The 19,688-nt window shown below is 51.1% G+C and overlaps 3 protein-coding genes and 1 long non-coding RNA gene across 8 annotated transcripts; 1 reads left to right on the forward strand and 3 right to left on the reverse strand.

Annotated features, from left to right (window-relative positions):
- Window positions 1-853: 853 nt before the first annotated feature.
- LOC101080251 (centrosomal protein of 83 kDa-like) lies at window positions 854-6,244 on the reverse strand. 3 transcript variants are annotated; one of them, XM_029825259.1, is made up of 15 exons: window positions 6,103-6,244; window positions 5,796-5,961; window positions 5,327-5,477; window positions 5,122-5,214; window positions 4,863-4,994; window positions 4,530-4,781; window positions 4,325-4,456; window positions 3,902-4,239; window positions 3,706-3,834; window positions 3,533-3,608; window positions 3,289-3,446; window positions 1,782-1,890; window positions 1,608-1,711; window positions 1,360-1,520; window positions 854-1,278 (listed from the first exon to the last, which is right to left on the reverse strand). In XM_029825259.1, exons 2-15 carry the CDS (start codon window positions 5,948-5,950, stop codon window positions 1,268-1,270), a joined length of 2,001 nt encoding a protein of 666 aa, XP_029681119.1. In that variant the 5' UTR covers window positions 5,951-5,961; window positions 6,103-6,244; the 3' UTR covers window positions 854-1,267. The 3 variants fall into 3 exon arrangements, with proteins under 3 accessions (XP_029681119.1, XP_029681118.1, XP_029681120.1); XM_029825260.1 differs by lacking the exon at window positions 6,103-6,244 and having other exon boundaries at window positions 855-1,278; window positions 3,902-4,046; window positions 4,125-4,239; window positions 5,796-6,054; XM_029825258.1 differs by lacking the exon at window positions 6,103-6,244 and having other exon boundaries at window positions 5,796-6,054.
- Window positions 6,245-6,262: 18 nt separating this feature from the next.
- Window positions 6,263-8,074, forward strand: LOC115246541 (uncharacterized). Of its 2 annotated transcripts, XR_003885666.1 has the most exons (5): window positions 6,263-6,405; window positions 6,496-6,570; window positions 6,816-6,923; window positions 7,074-7,392; window positions 7,479-8,074. It is a non-coding gene; the product is annotated as an uncharacterized lncRNA (long non-coding RNA). The 2 variants fall into 2 exon arrangements; XR_003885665.1 differs by lacking the exon at window positions 6,263-6,405 and having other exon boundaries at window positions 6,432-6,570.
- A 617-nt stretch (window positions 8,075-8,691) lies between these two features.
- Window positions 8,692-13,913, reverse strand: LOC101068935 (centrosomal protein of 83 kDa-like). The gene is made up of 16 exons (XM_029825257.1): window positions 13,592-13,913; window positions 12,926-13,162; window positions 12,681-12,831; window positions 12,502-12,594; window positions 12,243-12,374; window positions 11,910-12,161; window positions 11,699-11,830; window positions 11,502-11,616; window positions 11,240-11,384; window positions 11,008-11,157; window positions 10,833-10,908; window positions 10,585-10,763; window positions 9,962-10,070; window positions 9,651-9,754; window positions 9,344-9,515; window positions 8,692-9,211 (listed from the first exon to the last, which is right to left on the reverse strand). The coding sequence occupies exons 2-16, from the start codon at window positions 13,114-13,116 to the stop codon at window positions 9,107-9,109; spliced, it is 2,106 nt and encodes a 701-aa protein (XP_029681117.1). The 5' UTR covers window positions 13,117-13,162; window positions 13,592-13,913; the 3' UTR covers window positions 8,692-9,106.
- A 109-nt stretch (window positions 13,914-14,022) lies between these two features.
- hcfc2 (host cell factor C2) lies at window positions 14,023-19,567 on the reverse strand. Of its 2 annotated transcripts, XM_003972972.3 has the most exons (17): window positions 18,816-19,567; window positions 18,256-18,404; window positions 18,020-18,180; window positions 17,528-17,730; window positions 17,329-17,413; window positions 17,156-17,259; window positions 16,829-17,071; window positions 16,546-16,746; window positions 16,411-16,466; window positions 16,186-16,288; window positions 16,056-16,109; window positions 15,927-15,982; window positions 15,716-15,850; window positions 15,453-15,638; window positions 14,948-15,245; window positions 14,804-14,876; window positions 14,023-14,727 (listed from the first exon to the last, which is right to left on the reverse strand). In XM_003972972.3, exons 1-17 carry the CDS (start codon window positions 18,979-18,981, stop codon window positions 14,718-14,720), a joined length of 2,283 nt encoding a protein of 760 aa, XP_003973021.2. In that variant the 5' UTR covers window positions 18,982-19,567; the 3' UTR covers window positions 14,023-14,717. The 2 variants fall into 2 exon arrangements, with proteins under 2 accessions (XP_003973021.2, XP_029681116.1); XM_029825256.1 differs by lacking the exon at window positions 16,056-16,109.
- Window positions 19,568-19,688: the final 121 nt, after the last annotated feature.

Below are 19,688 nucleotides of genomic sequence, written 5' to 3' on the forward strand. Positions count from 1 at the left end.
GGCCACTGGTGGAGAGGAACCATGCTGCTGTTCAACACAGATGCAACAGCTGCAGCAGCAGAAGGAAAAATGCAAACAAACGGAATCAGAACAAGAGAAACCGGAGAAACGCAGGCTGCAGCTTCCGGTTCTGGGTCCCCGAGTTTGGCCCCAGAAATTAAACTGAGGTGTCGCCATGTTTCTCGCTTGTTTGTGAAATAGAATGAAAAATCACACCTCTCATTAGAAGCCGATGTTAAATAAGCGAATGTGTTGTGGACAATGTTTTAACAGTTATGTGACGTATTTGAGTGTTACGACGCAACTGTTAAAGGGGAAAACACGTGTTGGTGGCGTCGGTGCTGATGCTTTATCACATAGCTGACTTGTGCTAATCATCGAGCGGCATTAATATGCGTTGTAGAGCTTTTCAGAGACACGTTTATGCTGTCAATGTTGAATAATTTGTAGTGTGTAGTTCCAGCTCATGGAACACAAGCTGGATTAAAAGCTGCATTCTAATATGGTAAATATGTATTCATGTTATTCAAAGCGTCATCTTTCATTTCCCAACCGGGGTATTATTCATTTATGGTGATCTTTGGAGCCTGAGGTTGTTTTTTTGTTTTGTTTTTTACAGGAAATTGGTCAAAGGCTGATCACGGCTTGGTTCTATGCCCAGATGTTCTGAGTGGTTTCTCTCTGTCTTCCAGGGCTGTTTGGAGGCTCCTTGGTTCTCTCCCCCCCCAAACAATAAAGCTTGACGGTGGGAACGAACCACCAGGTCAATGCAGATTATAATGTCAGAAGTGTTTTCACAGGCAGGTAATGAGAAGGAACATGACAGCTCGGACATTATATTGTTAAGAATTTTATTTTAATATAATGCTGAGAAATGATTTTTCCTTTTTTAATCGAATTTTTCTCAAAAGCCCCAAAGCGCCCCCTGGCGGTCCCTCCAGGGTTCCGCGGCCTGTTCGAGTAGCGAGACCAGAAGAATTAGGTTTTTTAAAATGTTCTTTTCTCCACTTACAGTGAGTCATGATTGAAGAATCCCGGTTAAACGTGCACTGAAGGACAAACTTGATAAAATGAAGTCATAAATGACGATAACTGTGATGTACAGTTGAGCTTTGTTAGTAAGGAAGGTGGAGGTGAGGTGAGGTCTTGGTGAGGTGGGGGCTGTTCAGGGCTGTTCAGACCACAGGGGTCCCTCAGCTGCTGCTGGAGGTCTCCCGATCATCCAGCCTCCTTCAGACTTCCGCCCTCTCCTGATGCGGCTCAGCCTTCACTTTATGGCTGCAGACACAGAATCTGAATTAATTTAGCTCATGTAAAGTCAGACGGATGTTGGATAAAGCATCGGAATGAAATCTTTACTCCTCAGCTCAGCGGCGGAGGCGAACGGAGCGGTGTAGGAGGCCAGGATCCTGACATCGCTGCTGCGGGGGTCCCCAAACAGAACACTTTCAAAGTCTTTCCTGGCTCGCAGCAGAGTCTTCGTTTTCATCTCGTACATTTTCTCACAGTCGGACAAATTCCTGAAGGGAGGAGAGGAGACGGAAGGTCGTTCAGACACAAGCCGTCGCTCGACGCCGCCACTGACTTTAACGTTAACGAGGGATTACTTTTTGACGAAAGAAACCTCGAGTTGCAGCTCCTCGGTTTTGGCCTCCAGCAGCTCGATTTTGTTCCGGAGCTTCTTCTCCTTGTGTTCTGTCATCGTCTTCCTCTGGAGGACACAGGACACACAGGGATGAAGGACTGGAGGCAGATGAACGCGTTACCCTCATTAACTCTACCTTCTTCTGAGCGGCTGCTGCTCGCTGCATCTTCTCTTTGGCCTCAGCATATTTCTGCTGCAGCTTCCTCTTCTCCTCCAGACTCTGGTTCTGGCTGTGCTGCAGCAGCCTGAGGGGGGGGGGGCAAGCAGTGTGTGAGTGTGGCTGCGCTGGTGTGTGTGAGTGTGGCTGCGCTGGTGTGTGTGAGTGTGGCTGCGCTGGTGTGTGTGAGTGTGGCTACGCTGGTGTGTGTGAGTGTGGCTGCGCTGGTGTGTGTGAGTGTGGCTGCGCTGGTGTGTGAGAGTGTGGCTGCGCTGGTGTGTGTGACTGTGGCTGCGCTGGTGTGTGTGAGAGTGGCTGCGCTGGTGTGTGTGTGTGTGTGGCTACGCTGGTGTGTGAGAGTGTGGCTGCGCTGGTGTGTGTGACTGTGGCTGCGCTGGTGTGTGTGTGTGTGTGGCTACGCTGGTGTGTGTGAGTGTGGCTGCGCTGCTGTGTGTGTGAGTGTGGCTGCGCTGGTGTGTGTGAGTGTGGCTGCGCTGGTGTGTGTGAGTGTGGCTGCGCTGCTGTGTGTGTGAGTGTGGCTGCGCTGCTGTGTGTGAGAGTGTGGCTGCGCTGCTGTGTGTGTGAGTGTGGCTACGCTGGTGTGTGTGTGTGTTGCTACGCTGGTGTGTGTGTGTGAGTGTGGCTACGCTGGTGTGTGTGTGAGTGTGGCTACGCTGGTGTGTGTGTGAGTGTGGCTACGCTGGTGTGTGTGTGACTGTGGCTGCGCTGGTGTGTGTGTGTGTGTTGCTACGCTGGTGTGTGTGTGTGAGTGTGGCTACGCTGGTGTGTGTGAGTGTGGCTACGCTGCTGTGTGTGTGAGTGTGGCTACGCTGGTGTGTGTGTGTGAGTGTGGCTACGCTGGTGTGTGTGACTGTGGCTACGCTGGTGTGTGTGAGTGTGGCTACGCTGGTGTGTGTGACTGTGGCTACGCTGGTGTGTGTGAGTGTGGCTACGCTGGTGTGTGAGACTGTCGCTGGTGTGTGTGTGAGTGTGGCTGCGCTGGTGTGTGAGACTGTCGCTGGTGTGTGTGTGAGTGTGGCTGCGCTGGTGTGTGAGACTGTCGCTGGTGTGTGTGTGAGTGTGGCTACGCTGGTGTGTGAGACTGTCGCTGGTGTGTGTGTGAGTGTGGCTACGCTGGTGTGTGAGACTGTCGCTGGTGTGTGTGTGAGTGTGGCTGCGCTGGTGTGTGTGACTGTGGCTGCGCTGGTGTGTGAGACTGTCGCTGGTGTGTGTGTGAGTGTGGCTGCGCTGGTGTGTGAGACTGTCGCTGGTGTGTGTGTGAGTGTGGCTACGCTGGTGTGTGAGACTGTCGCTGGTGTGTGTGTGAGTGTGGCTGCGCTGGTGTGTGTGACTGTGGCTGCGCTGGTGTGTGAGACTGTCGCTGGTGTGTGTGTGAGTGTGGCTGCGCTGGTGTGTGTGACTGTGGCTGCGCTGGTGTGTGTGACTGTGGCTGCGCTGGTGTGTGTGACCAGAGCAGCCAGGGTACCTCTCAGCCTCCTGCTGGCTCCTCTCAGCCTGGACCTGTGTGGTCCTCAGCTCCTCCCTGACTCTCTCCAAGCTTCCCTGTAGCTGCTTGTTGGTCTCTCTCAGCTGTTCTTGGCTGTTGGACACGTTTCTCAGCTCTTCCTCCAGCTTGTTGTTGCGCTGTGAGGTGAAGCGCCGTGATTACAGGCGTCCAAGCTCGTGTTGCTTTTCAGGTGGAGCCTCTGAGGTGGTTCGTGTGCTTTTACCTGCTGCAGCTCACCCATCTGGACTTTATGGCTTTGATGTTCCAGAATCTGTGAACGCTGCTGCTGCAGTTCGGTTCTGGAAGACCCAAAAGATTTCCAGGTTATTGTCATTTGGGAAATTCTAGGAATACAATTAAGCCACAGCCAGGTTCTTAGGGAAAGACTAACTGCACCTGAGGTCCTTCAGCTCTTTGGACATCGACTCCTCCCTGTGTTTAGCCTGGTTAAGACATTCCAGCCACTTCCCTAGTTGGTCCTTCACTGCAGCGTCCGTTTGGGTCATGTGCTTCTCCAACTCTAACCTGACAACGGCGACGGTGGTGCGTAAAGAGCGTTTGGCTGGTGACGCTCGCCCAAACCAAGACTCACCGTTCCTTCTGCACCTGTGCAGCTTTATGCAGCCCCTCTTCGTGGACCCAGTGCACCTTCCTGCACATCTCCTCCTCCTTCTCCATCAGGACTTCCCGGAGTTGGGTTATTTCAGCTCTCAGCAGCTCCACTTCTGTCCGCAACACTGACGCACACATACGGAGGAAATGATCATTGGTTTTAATCCCATTGGAAAGACTCCAGACATGAACATGCTCGTTACCTTCTGTTTGACCCTTGTAGGCCTCTTTCTCCTTCTCCAACTCCTGTTGAGAGAGCATAAACTCCAGCTGGAGGCTGTTCACATCCTGTTTGTGGGAAGACTTCAAGGTTTCCATCTGGAAAGAGAAAAAAGCAAAGTTTGCTTCTTCTGCCTGCCAGCCCCAACAGGAAGTGGCAGGAAGTGGCAGGTGCTCAGCCTACCTGGCAGGTGATTGTCGTGATCTGCCTCCCAGCTCCGTGTAGCTGTTTGCAGAGCCTGCTGTTCTCCTCGCAGCTCAGCTGCAGCTCTTTCTGCTTCGTTTCCAGCTGTTGGCGCGCTGACTCCAGCTGTGTCTGGCAGAAAACACAAGCGGTTGAGTTGAGGGAACAACCAGGCCGAGCCCAGATGACGCCGCTGCAGCCTCACCCCCAGAGATCTCGCCAGGTCCTGAGAATCTGTGAGCTGTTTGTTCAGAACTTTTGCAACGTTGTCTGCTTGCTGTCTCTTCGTCTCTCTCTGAGCGAGAAGCTCGGCCACCTCGGCCTCCAGGCCCTGGTTTCGCACCTTCAGCTGGACTCTTTCCTTCATCAGAGCCTCCAGTTTTTTGTCATTAGACCTTTGATCTGAACTCTGGAGGCGAGCCGCCAGCGCCTCCTTATCTGTCTGCAGACAGGACATCTGCAACAGAAGAACACAACAGAAGAGGCTCATTAAGTGTTGGAGAAGACAACTAAATGCTTCCTGGTCCAACAAGGATACCTCAGCCTGATAGCGAAGCCTCTGGGACTCCAGTGCACGAGCATGTTCCTCCCTCTGCTGGTCTGCCTGGGACTGCAGGCGGAGGCACTCGTAGCGCAGTTTATAGTACTCTGCTTTGTACTTCTCTATCTCCTGAAGAGACGGACACAAGGGTGCGTTTTAAGTGATGAGGTTCTTCCCGTGTTGTTGGCCTGCCGCGGTTGCCATGACAACGGGCCACGCTTCATTGTGAATGTGATGCCGAGGGAGAGACGCCGACCTCTTCCAGTTGAAGACGCATCTCCCTGACTGGAGCGTCCATCTCCTGCTGCATCTGAGCTTTGAGCATCTCCTGCTGCAGGGGGCTCATCGTCTAGGTTACAGAGCAGCACCACAACAGGTGTCAGCAGAACTTTGTTCACAGGAGTCCTCAGATCCAGAAGGTTCGTTCTGCCCCATTGGAGACGTCTCCCAGCTTCACTCACCTGCTGCTGGAGCTCTTCCAGCCGCTTTGATTTGGCCAGGAGGCTTTTTTGGAAGTCCGCTGCCTGCAGCTTCATCTGGTGCTGCAGGGTCTGTTTGTCACTGAGGAGGTGTCTGATTTCATTCTGAGCCTGGAGGAACTCATCCTGCAGCCTGAACAATTGATGAACAGACTCATATAAACGTCCCTCACAAATGATCCCCTAAAACTGACGGATGGCCACATTTGCATGTTTTCTCTGGGTTCTTCAGTTTCTTATCAAAGCCCAGATGGGAAATTAGGACTATAAGGATGAAAATTAATAAAAGTGGAAGTTATTTTATTTTCTAAAGCCAAATATAGGCTCTAAGTTACCAGAGGAAATATTTGCCCAGATTTTTGTACTAACATGGTGGGAAAAAACTGAATTTCAATATATTCTTTTAATGTGCAACAATGATAATTCCAGTGTTGATGGTCGTTGGTGCTACCTGGTAGTTAGCTCCTTCAAGGTTCTGTAGTTGTGTCTCTCCTCATTTAGCAGCTTCTGCAGCTCCTGTTCTCTCAGCCTGAAGTGACCAGTTAAACTCGTCCACTCGGTCCTCGTGCCATGGTGCAGGATTTGTGGAGGTTGAGATGACATCATGAAGGTCAACGCTAAGATCAAAATCAACATAAACCAAACTAAACCTGAACCCTCCAACAGTTAACTGCAATTCCACCACTCAGTTATTAGCTTCCTGACTGTTTGACATTTATCAATCGAATAAAGAGTCACTGGTGTTGAGTAACAAAGACCTGGAGGTTACTTTATGCTGTCTTGATGTCTTTTCACTTTGATGTTGTGGACTTCAAAGGCCAAAGCTGAGGGTGCTTTGTGTCCCAGATCTTGCCTTCTGGGCCTGCTCCCCCCCTTGAAGCCACATTTCTGGGCTTGTTGGGAGGACCTGAAGCCATCATTCAATCCAGGAGCTTATTTTAACTTGACAGAGTTGCTCTCAGCCCAGGAGTGGCTCCAGTATCACCACTAATCGTATAATACTGGTGCTGCTGGTAGCTCAGTGTGTTGGGAGCTGGGCTGAGAAGCAGAATCCCGTACAGGTTAAAATGGCTTTGTTGGAATCTTAGAATTATTGGAAATGGTGCATTAAAACATTTATCTTTTTCCCTTTGATGTTGTGGACTGTAAAGACAAAAGCTTGCCTCTGGACCTGCTCCTCCCTTGATGAAGGACAGGACACCATTAACCAGGTGGAGGAACCTGAGGTGAACTTTGTGGAGCTGGTGCGCTCGTTGCTGTTGTGTTGAATATTTCTGCTCTCAAGGATTTGGCTCAAAATGAAATTCAGATGCTAATTTTGCCTGGATTATTCTTTGTACCATGAAAATTGAATCCCATATAAACCGTGGAGCGTTGCTGCCATCATTTAGTTAAACCCAACTGCAAATAAACCTGGGGAATCTGCATCGATAGTGAAATAATCTGTCATTTATTTCCCCCTCCATTGCAGAGATCCGTCCCTGGATGACGAGAATTCTGGCGAATCTGCTCTGATCTCATATGGGGAGAGTGTACAGGGTGGTAATCTGACAGCCAGTCCACTGAATCTCATGTGCAAGTAATACACCTAAAAAAGTCACTTCAGTTGCAGAAAGACGTCAAAAACAATCCAAAAGTGCCGCTGACCTGCTGTATTTGTGGGTAAAATTGGCTAAAAAGCAGATTTTAATCTTTGTTTTTTATCTTAATCTCCCTGTTCCTGTGTTAGACCCCCAGGAAGGATCTTGCTCCGTCATTAAGGATGCTAAAGTTCCCTGGTCTGATGAGGAGACGCTCCACCTGCTGGAGGCCTGACGAGGAGACGCTCCACCTGCTGGAGGTCTGAGGAGGAGACGCTCCACCTGCTGGAGGTCTGACGAGGAGACGCTCCACCTGCTGGAGGTCTGAGGAGGAGACGCTCCACCTGCTGGACATCTGGGGAGGACACGGTGCAGAGGGCTCTGAAGGGCTGCCTGAAGATCGCAGATCACGCAGAAGATGTCAGAGCGAGGCGACATGCGGAGCGTGGAGCCGTGTCAGAACCACAGGTGGGTGTCAAACGGACCACACGTTTGCGTCGAGTCGCCCTCGGATTCCCTAAAATGTTTTTCTTTCCTCTTTCTGGGATCTAAAGAGCCAACTCCAAGATGGAGTACAGGTTTCACGAGCAGCTGGAACGGGTCCTCGGCTCGCCGCGCATGTCAAACGCGGGCGAGATCACGTTGGACGTGGAAGAGTTCAACCATGACGAGGAGTCGAGACAGCGACGAAGATCTGCAGGTTCCTGGCCAAACGATCCAAAGAGAAGTCGGTCGGTCTGCCATCTTCACCATCACAGCCAACAAAATGCTTTGGGTCAACGTGGATGCGCCTGCACCTGCAGGACGCCAACAGGAAGCTGCGGGAGGATCCGCCCCAGCGGCTGCCTTTGGTCGAGGCCCTCCTCATCCAGAAGAGAAGGGCGGCGCCGGGTTCACTGGACTCGTGAACGGGATCTTACAAAAACCAAAGGAGAGGAGGAAGCGGCCCGGTCGGCTCTGCTCCCACAAAACCTCCACTTTTATCTCGTTCAGGACTTGACCTTTGACCTCAGTTAACAAAAAGAAAATCCTTTGCTTTGCTTTATCCTGGAACAAACGTCTTAAACATGAGTGTTTTAAAATCGCCCCATGCTGCTGTCATATTCCCTCTGAGTTCCATTAAAACGGGTTCATGTCTTTTCTCCCTCCGATGGAGCTGCGATCAATATTCCGTCCACGTCCCGTCAAAGCAAGATGCACTTGGGTGAATATTTAAGGAACAACAACCGTGTTAAGAATCACTTTCAAATGTGTTCAGATGTGGGACAGGAAGTTGTCCAGATGTGTCGTTAGGCTGAAGCTGCTGGAAGGAGCCGAAGTCTTGTGAAGAAAGCTGGTGTCAGAGTCTCTCAGGGGGGTGAGGACCATCGTGAGCGTGTAGCTCAGGTGTTTAAACATACGGCTGCGCTTCTGAAGGTTCCCGGTTCAAATCCCTCTTCCTACTTTTAGAGTAACGAGTGTCCAACTTGAATGTCAAAAGTCCCATGAGGACATCAGCTCCCGTGCCCTGACAGCCTGGTGGTGGAAAGAGCGCGACCGTAAGTCGCCAGTGGTGCCGCGTCTGGTTCGAGTCCCGTCTGTGCCTGATGGGCTTCGGGAGGGGACACGGCCCCCTCCCGAAGCCCGGGTCCATAAATGGATGGTGTTATGGACCATGTGAGGGGCAACGGCTGGAGTTTTACTGGGAGTTGATTAAGTTAAATTAACGCATAGCATGATTACAAAAGGAGAATTTTGATTATGTTGAGTTATAGAAGTAAAATCATCTTCCACTGAGGCCTTTTATTTGACTTTTTGGAGGAAGGCATCCATATACTGACAAAACAAACTTGTACATCTGAAACTGAGCAAACTTTCAGACAAACATATAATAACACTTTCACCTGAAATGTTCCACAACAAAATAAATAAGGCTGTAATTTAAACATCAAACTGGACGTTTTGCTCTGATCAGAGCTGCGTTCCTCCTCCAGATTAAACAGTTCTTGTCCATCAGAAAGCATCTGTTTTATGAGTCTGGTAGCAATCGTAAGGGAGGTGCTGCTTGCATCATCACTGAAGGATCCTGGGCCCGTTTTGGGGTGGTTCCACCATCACCAATCTCTGGCTGGGTCAGGACCTCCAACCTCGACGAGGCGTCTGCAGGAAAATGTCAGAGGTCAGAGGTCCTGCTGAGGGGCGGTCACAGGTTTCCTGCTGAGGCCTTCAGCTCCTTCAGCTGCTGCTGCTCGTGCTCCAGGTCCTCCATCCTCCTCCAGAGCTCAGACGTGTCCTGATGCTGCTCCGCCTGCACAACAAACGCGTGGAGTAGAAACAATAAAGTTTTCTATCTATTAATTGAACCAGATGTTCTGAGTCCCATCAGAGGCTGGGGCAGGTCTAGTCAATCATCGGTGCAGAACTATGCAGACGTGCTCACTGGCATGTTGGCTAGAAGCTCCTCGGCTCTGGAGACAAAGGCTGCGGTGGAGGTCACGACCCCGGGGGCTTCGCTGTAGCCCCCCTCAAACAGGACACGTTGAAATTCCCCATGTCTTCGCAGCAGATCCTTCAGCTTCCTCTTATGAGCTTGTTCACAGAAGGACAAAGTTCTGAACAGGGAGAAGATTGTTGTTCAGTTGGGTGAAATTCTACCGTCGCAGAGCAACATGTGAAACGTCCAAAACAAAAGACTGAGGAGCCCAAAAATATTCAGACACGATTGTGGCGAAGAGACAAAGTTTTACTTCTTGGCTGCAGAAACTTCCAGCTCCAGCGTTTCCAGCTTGGCCTCCAGCAGCTGGACTTTATTCTGAAGTTTCCTCTCCTTGGTCTCCGTCATCGTCTTCCTCTGCAGGTCACACAAGCAAATGTCTTTGAAGGTTGTAGCGGGTCAGCAGCTCTAGAGCTTTAGAGGGGGGGACATTCTCTGGGACAACACATCAAAAGATGACCCGGTTTCTCCAGACGGGTCTGGAGGCTGTTTTTAATAGGCTTAAATCGTCGTGCGGCTTCTCTCGCTGGTTCATTTCAATTCTCATTTATGAAGAAACTCTACCTTCTTCTGAGCGGCTGCTGCTCGCTGCATCTTCTCTTTGGCCTCAGCATATTTCTGCTGCAGCTTCCTCTTCTCCTCCAGACTCTGGTTCTGGCTGTGCTGCAGCAGCCTGAGGGGGGGGGGGGGGGGGGGGGGGGGGGGGGGGGCAAGCAGTGTGTGAGTGTGGCTGCGCTGGTGTGTGTGTGAGTGTGGCTACGCTGGTGTGTGTGAGTGTGGCTACGCTGTGTGAGTGTGGCTACGCTGGTGTGTGTGAGTGTGGCTGCGCTGGTGTGTGTGAGTGTGGCTACGCTGTGTGACTGTGGCTACGCTGGTGTGTGTGAGTGTGGCTGCGCTGGTGTGTGTGAGTGTGGCTACGCTGTGTGACTGTGGCTACGCTGGTGTGTGTGAGTGTGGCTGCGCTGGTGTGTGTGAGTGTGGCTGCGCTGGTGTGTGTGAGTGTGGCTGCGCTGGTGTGTGTGAGTGTGGCTGCGCTGGTGTGTGTGAGTGTGGCTGCGCTGGTGTGTGTGACTGTGGCTACGCTGGTGTGTGTGAGTGTGGCTGCGCTGGTGTGTGTGTGAGTGTGGCTGCGCTGGTGTGTGTGACTGTGGCTGCGCTGGTGTGTGTGACCAGAGCAGCCAGGGTACCTCTCAGCCTCCTGCTGGCTCCTCTCAGCCTCCTGCTGGCTCCTCTCAGCCTGGACCTGTGTGGTCCTCAGCTCCTCCCTGACTCTCTCCAAGCTTCCCTGTAGCTGCTTGTTGGTCTCTCTCAGCTGTTCTTGGCTGTTGGACACGTTTCTCAGCTCTTCCTCCAGCTTGTTGTTGCGCTGTGAGGTGAAGCGCCGTGATTACAGGCGTCCAAGCTCGTTTGCTTTTTTTTGCTCGTGTGCTTTTACCTGCTGCAGCTCACCCATCTGGACTTTATGGCTTTGATGTTCCAGAATCTGTGAACGCTGCTGCTGCAGTTCGGTTCTGGAAGACCCAAAAGGCTCATTGAACATGACATTCCACTCAAACATTGCTGTCTGTTCCTTCTTCAGGTGTCAGCTCAGCAGCACCCTGAACACTTGCCGGAGGCGCTGCAGCTCTCCGGAGGCCGACTCTTCTCTGAGTTTGGCGCTGGAGAGCCGCTCCTCCCAGTCGGCCATTTGTTCCCTCGCTGCAGCCTCCTTCAGCGACGTCTGCTGCTGCGTCGAAGAAAGATGGTGCTCCAGCTCCAACCTGACGACGGAGAAAGGCTTTTCACAGAGCCCAACAGGGAGGCTGGAACAGTGGAGCGCAGCTCCCTGGGAACAAGACTGACTTCTCTTCCTGTAACTCTACAGTTCTACGGAACTCCTCGTCGCGGACCGACTGCACCTTCCTGCACATCTCCCTCTCCTTCTCCACCAGGGCTGCCTTGAGTTGGGTTATTTCTGCTCTCAGCAGCTCCACTTCTGTCTGGAACCCTGACACACACACACACACACACACACACACACACACACGTGTGATAGGTGGGAAACATTGGTGGTTCTATAAACTCTAAATATACCTAAAAACTTTGTGTGACAGTTTATTCTTACCTTCAATCAGAGCCTGAAGTTTGTTTCTTTCCTTCTCTAACTCCCCTTGAGAGAGCGTAAATTCCAGTTTAATGTTGTTCACCTCCTGTTTGTGGGAAAACTTGAGGCTTTCGACCTGAAAGCCAAAAAAAATCAACCACCATAATGTGAAGTAAATGGCAGGAAGGCAAAATCCTGGCGAGACAGCATGAGGGTACCTGGCAGGTGAGCGAGGTGACCTGTCTCTCTGCTCCGTGCAGCCGTTTGGTGAGTTGGCAGCTCTCCTCATTGCTCAACTGGAGCTCTTTCTGCATCTTTTCCAGCTGCAGACGCACCGACTCGCGCTCTGCCTGCACATAAACGACTGATCAGCTCAAGAATGCTAAAACAAATCTCTCAGTCAAAGAATCCAAGCAGCGACAGCTTCACCTCCAGAGATTTCAGTGCTGCCTGAGACTCTGTGAGCCGCCTGTTCTGGATGGATTGAGTCTTCTCTGCTTGTTGGCTCAAAGACTCTTTCTGAGCGAGAAGCTCGGCCACCTCGGCCTCCAGGCCCTGGATTCGCACCTTCAGCTGGACTCTTTCCTTCATCAGAGCCTCCAGTTTTTTGTCATTAGACCTTTGATCTGAACTCTGGAGGCGAGCCGCCAGCGCCTCCTTATCTGTCTGCAGACAGGACATCTGCAACAGAAGAACACAACAGAAGAGGCTCATTAAGTGTTGGAGAAGACAACTAAATGCTTCCTGCTCCAACAAGGATACCTCAGCCTGATAGCGAAGCCTCTGGGACTCCAGTGCACGAGCATGTTCCTCCCTCTGCTGGTCTGCCTGGGACTGCAGGCGGAGGCACTCGTAGCGCAGTTTATAGTACTCTGCTTTGTACTTCTCTATCTCCTGAAGAGACGGACACAAGGGTGCGTTTTAAGTGATGAGGTTCTTCCCGTGTTGTTGGCCTGCCGCGGTTGCCATGACAACCAGCCACGCTTCATTGTGAATGTGATGCCGAGGGAGAGGCGCTGACCTCTTCCAGTTGAAGACGCATCTCCCTGACTGGAGCGTCCATCTCCTGCTGCATCTGAGCTTTGAGCATCTCCTGCTGCAGGGGGCTCATCGTCTAGGTTACAGAGCAGCACCACAACAGGTGTCAGCAGAACTTTGTTCACAGGAGTCGTCTTGGAGACGTCTCCCAGCTTCACTCACCTGCTGCTGGAGCTCTTCCAGCCGCTTTGATTTGGCCAGGAGGCTTTTTTGGAAGTCCGCTGCCTGCAGCTTCATCTGGTGCTGCAGGGTCTGTTTGTCACTGAGGAGGTGTCTGATTTCATTCTGAGCCTGGAGGAACTCATCCTGCAGCCTGATACCAAACAGCAAAGAGTCACCTTCTGAAGATCCACATTAAAAATTCCACCCACAGAAATCCTGATAGATACCGGTCAGTTTTGCTCTACCTGGTCGTTTCCTCCTTTAAGCTCTGGTACTGAGTCCTAAAGTTTTCAGACTTAATCCTCTCATCGATGAGCATCTTCTGAAGCTCTCCTTCTCTGCCCCCCAACTGAGCAGACAAGCCCAGCATGGCTGCAGTCCGCCCCAGGCCAGGCTGCATGTTCTGGGCGGACTGGTTCGGAGCGGTCGAAGACATGTCAAATCTCCAGGGAAGGAAAATCCGAGGAAACCAAACTGGAAACCTGCACCGAAATCAAACAGCGGTGCATGAAAGCTCAGTCAAAGAACAGACTGCCCCGTTGCTCTGTTGTCAGTTACTATGGAGGCTCCCAGAGGGCCCCAGCCACTTGTTGCAACCACAAGCAAGGAGCTCAATCAAGCTCAAGTGATTCCCTCCGATCTCTGAACAGCTGCCAAAGATCCTCTTTAATGCTCCTCGGCACCACATTTACCAACCGGTGCTCCTGGATCAGAAGCAGCTGGATTAAACGGGAGAATTTTTAGGACTGAAAGAAGTTGAACACCGAGTAAAAACTAGATGAGCGGCTGAGTGATTTAATAACATTTCAAATAGTGAGAACAAAGTGCAACGAGCGCGGTGAAGCAACATCTGCATGAGCAGGTTGCAAGTGTAAACAGTCAGTAAACAGTGGAATGATTCCTCCGCTCACCATCATGATGGGCCTCCAAACGCAGCCTGTCACCTCACAGCTGAAATTATTTGATTTGAATCCGCTGAAAGTGTTCAACGCCAAATGTTTCCTGATCATGGCGCCGTGATTTCAAATCCAGGCGGGAATAAAAGTGCAAATTAATGAGGCTCCATAATTCCAGTTGGTTCCTGTTTACAGCAGCAAGGACACCGTTTTATTACCGACGTGGGGATTATTATTTTACACATCTATAAATGTCTTCACGCTCTCGTTTATAAATGTAAACCGCAGCATAATTACATAAATGTTGCCAGTTTAAACTTCGTATTGTCACCGAATTACTCTTCTTCTACGCTTTCTATTCTTCCGGTACTGTAGACGCCACCGACAGCACTTCCGCCCCCTGCTGGCTGGAGGCGCAGCACAACTTACACTGGTGACCACTCACGTCCATAACTAAATTTTATTACTTGGACAAAATATGAAGCATTTCAGATCATACATCTCTCAGACATCAGTTTCAAGCTACATTCCAGGTTGCAAATAGTTATGGTTTGTTAATCGTTATTGGTTTGTGTTATTGTTTAAAAAGAGAAAGAGTCAAAGATAATTCTATTCTGCATTTTCAACTGTTTCACAACAATTTTGCAAATTAAGATTTTCAGTGGGATTAGAAACAAAGACCAGTGTTACATTCCAGGAACAGTAGTCTCATATGAGCGATGCCTTTAATAAAAGCCTGACGGACATACCGTAGTTCAGGCTCATAAAATGGGGAGCGGCGCCAAACACGTGAACGGTTTGGATTCGGGTGACACAAACTCAAACCCAAACAAAAGTCGGCAAACAGATTTTTTAAACGGAGTTAATGTGAAGTAAAACTGCAGCAAAGCCCGAAAGTGTCATCACGATCCGTGAGAGAATGGCAGCAGAGATCAGTTATTATCAAAGGTTAAGCTTTAACAGTGGGCATATTAGTCAAGAAAACACCTCCCCAATGAAATCCCTATAAAAAGGTTGATCCTTCACAGGTACGATTAAATACATAAAAAAATAAATTAAAAAATATCAAGGCTATAAACATCTGAATGGCGAACGAGGCCAACTTCCTGAGTGGGTGAATTATCGTTCTCGGGTTCCTTTTTCAACTGGAGCTGCAAGAAAGTGAGACGAGATTAATTCACAGGGGAAAAAACGGCGTAAAATTCAGCTGACAGGTATCGCGGTTACCTGTCGGCGGCGTCCGGGTCGGCCTCGGCGCCGACGTCGGCTTTGGACGCGGATCCGCGCAATTTGGTGGGATCTTAGAAGAAAAAAGAGAAGGCTGGGAAAAACACCCGGAACGAGAGGATGAAACGGAGAAAATTCATCTACCTTGAACCCAGCGGATCTGGGTGGCCGGGCCGTAGCCCAGCTCGTTCTTTGCGGCTATTCGGAAGACGACAGCGGGTCGGTTGGAGGCGGAGCAGTCGATGTGGGCGTTGTCCAGGTGAGCCTGGCCGACGGAGCAGGAAGTCTTTGTGCCGCGATAGATCCTAATAAAGGCCATCTGCCCCGGGCTCTCCTGGCTGCTGGAGCGACTCTTCTTCACAGCCATGTACATGGAATATTCCAGGATTCGGCCGGAGGGAGAGGACGGAGCTTCCCATGTGATTTGGACCGAATCATTCGCCTGTCCAGGGAACGAAAGAAGACACGATGAAGGATTGCTCCACTCTAAACGAGCCTATCGACCATTTATGATATCCAATTTAAAGGGACCTTATCAATTTAGCACCATCTAGACCTTTTAACCTGTCAAAAGAAAGTTATCACTGGATTCTGCTGCACCGATCATTCCATCATCAGATCCCGGCGGGAACGCCGCTCACATCCGCACCTTTGTGATTTTAACAGCAGAGGGCGCTCCGGGGAAACCAGGCTGGCAGGTCTTGAACTCGCTGACGGGGCTAAAGTTGCCGCGGCCAAAGCAGTTGATGCCCGCGACCCTGAACCTGTAGGTCTGCCCTGGAGCCAGCTCCTGCTTCTCTCTGCCCCGGTAGTCCTGCGGCCCAGGCAGCCTCCTCTGCAGCGCAGCAAAGCCGAGACAGTGAGACGGAAGAGGCGGGCGACGACGCGCCTGCGGCAGCGCCGCGAGCTCACCTCTTTGGTGTGTGAGGGCCGGCCGCTGGGGACCGCGCCGGTTTGGTCGCCGGGAGCGGGAAAGAAGTAGTGGCTGACCTGCGAGTACAGCGCCTTGAAGACGCCCACGTCAAACCAAACCACCTCACCGGGAGTCTGAGGGACACGGAGGGAAGTTTACAGCCCCGGTCGGGACAAATTAGTCATGAGAGTCGGCAGATGAGCTCCAGACCTGGTCCGTGTCGGGGCGGAGGTCCGCTCTCTTCCCAGCTGGAGGCGGCAGCGCGTCTGTAGAAGCAGAGCGAGAGCCGGGTTAACCGTGCAGCAACAGGCCAGGTGAGGCATCGACACTGGTCATTACCGCCTGACTGCTGCTGCTGCGCAGAGCCGCTGGCGCCCGCCGGCTGGCCGCCGCCTGCACAGACGGCTCAGTCAGACCCAGCGCAACAGGAAGCTTTTTTCACTCCGCTTCGGTTTGTGGATCCACTTACCGCTGAGGTGCGTGTCGCGGCCCTCCGCTGCCCCCCTCCCGCCGCTCTTCCCTCCCTGGGCTCGAATCTCCGCTGAGCCGTTGGAGGATTTTACTGGCGCTTCCTGCCGCGACAGCGTGTCCGTAAGGTTAGAGAACCCCGGCTCACGGGGGCGGTTAGCGCTCAGCTCTATTCGCTCTTATAACCGAACATGGATTTAGGGATTTTCTAAGGTTTCACATTTACCTCTGCGTGTTTTTTGGCATCTTTATTTGCGTTTCCTTCAGGCTGCATCTGCAAATCTGAAAGATCAGAGAAAAGGTTCCATTAAACAGGACCTGACAGGCATTACCCTGAAATGTGCCCCCCCCCCCCTCCCACCTGCAGGGTGCTCATCCTTCCCCTCTGCTCCACTTGAACTGACTGGTTTGTCTGACGGCTCGGTGGTTGCGGCCCTGGGGGGACACGCCGGTTGGGCCTGAAGCAGGTAGCAGTCCGCTGCCGCCAGGGGGCGCCACGCGACGTGCAGCATGCTGACGGTAGATCTGATGAGCAGCACCGACTCTGGGGTTGCTGGTCGGTCTGAAGGCGACAATCAGGAAACGATTCTCACGCGTCCTCGATCTTCAGCGATGAATTGAGGGTGTGAAAAGCTCCTCCCCACCTGTCTCCAGGTACCACAGGTCTTTGCAGCACACCTGGGTCACACCTGGGTGGTTCCAGCTCTTGCGGTACCCGTCGCGGCCGCTCCAGATGTAAATTCTGGAGCCGACAGGGACAGCGCAGTGGCCGGCTCTGGCTCGGGGACTGGAGGCATATGGGTCTTCGCTCTGTGGCCCCTGGCTGTGCAGCTGGGATTCGGTGTCGTCGTGCTGCTCTGGGCCCAGATTCTGCCAGATCAGGGTGTCTGTGGCGGGAACACATGAGCTCAGGATGAAAAGTCCAAATACTCCGGGAGCATCGCACAAGAGAAGCCGGTTGCTGCACTGACCCAAATGCAGCACACTCAAGGATTTGGTGCAGATCCATTTCGTTTCTAAATCGTCGATCCGCTCTGGTTCTGGAGCAGGAATCCAGCCTCCGAACACGTACATCCTGCAGACAAAGACGGCGTCGTGATCAAAACTCGGACCCACGGAGACCGACCGCGCCGAAGTGCCTCACTTGTTTCCAACGACGGTGGCCGAGTGGAGACTTCTGGGAGTCGGAGGCGAGCCTCTGGCTGGGACGGCCGACCAAACCATCGAGTCTGGAGAAAAGATGAAAGGTTTTTCAAATGTTCCTCGTTAATGCTGATAACAGGCTGATAACAGGCTGATAACAGGCTGATAACAGGCTGATAACAGGCTGATAACAGGCCTACCAAGGTCCAGCTGCCACAGGTCGTTTAACCGGCATCCTTGCATCCCACCAAAGACGTAGAGTTTTGGAGAGCCGAGGCCGGTGGAGGAGACGGTGGTGTGAGACTCCCGGGCCGAGGGACCGCCACCCTTGGTTTCTGGGATGCTCCAGCCTCTCACCCCCGATGCTGCCTGCAGCTCTAACTCGTAAAAGTCGTCCAAGTATCTGAGGATGAAGAAAAATCTCACTTATTTAATTCTGAAGCTTTACAAACGTAACGGCGTACAGATTATACCCAAACTATTTGACAGTAAACCGCAGAGAGAATCATGTGATTTACATTCATGGTTGTGCTGAAAAATGAGATTAAATCATTTGCTACATTTTATTTGCTCCAACTCTTAATCTATACGTCCTAATTAAACCTTTTACTGGGAAAACTGATGAAAGTTACTTGTTAAAGAGGGGACGTCTTGTATGAAATCTCCCCAAAAACATGAAATATTTGACCGACCTCGGGATATTGCCGTTGGGGTCTTCACTGTCATTGGCCAGGCCTCCAAAGACGTAACACTTGTTACCAACAAGGGTGAAGCTGTGTCCGATCCGAGGGCAGGGAGGCGCGCCGGTCCTGGGTGCTTTGGGCTTCAGCTTTTTCCACAGCCAGCGACTCGCCTGAGCGATAAAGCAAAAAAAGTCCACAAAGGCACCTGGACCAGAATCGGAGCTCCAGACGTGTGATAACATTACCTGAAGTTCATACAGGCTGTTGCTGTACTTCCCAAACTCAACCATGCCACCAAAAACCAGAATACGAGTACCTTCACACACAAAGCCGTGGGCAGCACAGCCCGGCGGGATGTCACCTCTCACCGCTGGCAGAAACCACTGCTTTGAAACTAGAAAAATAGACAAAACATCGTGGTTAGACTCTGCTTCAGACATTTAAAGACTCAGTCCTGCTCTTCTCACATAGTTCCTCACTTTAAAACTGGTGCAGAATGCACAAAACTGCAAAATGTGCACCGTTGAATTTGAATATGCATCTCAGATAGCAAGTTAACGTATGTTTTTGACAAAGCAAACTCGACCGTACAGGTGCTAGCTAGCAAACGGACTTTTGGAGTCAACATGGGACTTATAAATAATGCATAGCGGTAAAACAAAACCAATGTTCGCCACAGACCACAAAATTAACAACAAACACTCGGGGTAAAAGCCCCTTTTGTTTGCAGTCGCTGCTTTACATGCTAAAAACATTAGCTCCTATGCGGCTAAAGTTCTTTAGCTACCAGCTAACGTTAGCTCACCGGTGTTGTAGACATGGAGGTGTTCCTCTATCCCTTCGTTCCCGCCGCCGAACACAATGATCAGCTCACGTACAGCAACAGCGCGGTGACCGTGTCTGGACCGCGGTGTCACTCCTGAAACCGAATGGACTTTCCTCCATTGCGGATCCTCGACGTCTGCGCTCATTTTCCTGTTGGGATCCTGAAGTTTGGCGCTGTTGACGTTTCAATGGTGTGGGCGGGGCGAAGGAAGCTCAGCCAAAGAGGTCAAACGAGGTGTGACAGCTCACTCTGCGGGATTTTCACGAGAGGAAAGGAAAACTGTCGAAACTCATTTATTAGGATGAAAATCAAACATAATTAGAAAAGGCGCGCAACCCACGATTCAAAGGTTCAAATATTTATTATTTTTGTGCAATTTTGTAGCAACGCACGATGAAAGGAGTGAGATTTGGATTCAGTTTTAGGATAATCGCCGATTTTGAAGTGATGGTCCGATATCGAGGTGCAGAAATAAAATTTGTCACAATCTGCAAGAAGTCAATTTAAAAAGTTACGTCTTACTCTTGGTCTCCATGTGCTTTGTATTTACAATAACTATTTAGACATGTTCCACTGATAAGTTGCGCGTGTTTATCTATTTATACGACGTGCTCGGCTCGAACCATTGTCTCAAACGTAATGTAAAAAATGTATCTTGCACCCTTCTATCATTTTGCGTGCATGTGTGTGTACGTGTGTGTGTGTGTGTATGTGTGTAGGAAAAGGAAACCCTCTTTGCTCTGCAGGAAGAAGTGACGTCAATGTGGATCGGGTCAACCCGCTAGGCGGACATACAATATTTGTGTGTGTGTGTGTGTGTGTGTGTGTGTGTGAGAGTGAGAGAGAGAGAGA

This window comes from Takifugu rubripes, chromosome 18, assembly GCF_901000725.2.
Source record: "Takifugu rubripes chromosome 18, fTakRub1.2, whole genome shotgun sequence".
Lineage (NCBI taxonomy): Eukaryota > Metazoa > Chordata > Actinopteri > Tetraodontiformes > Tetraodontidae > Takifugu > Takifugu rubripes.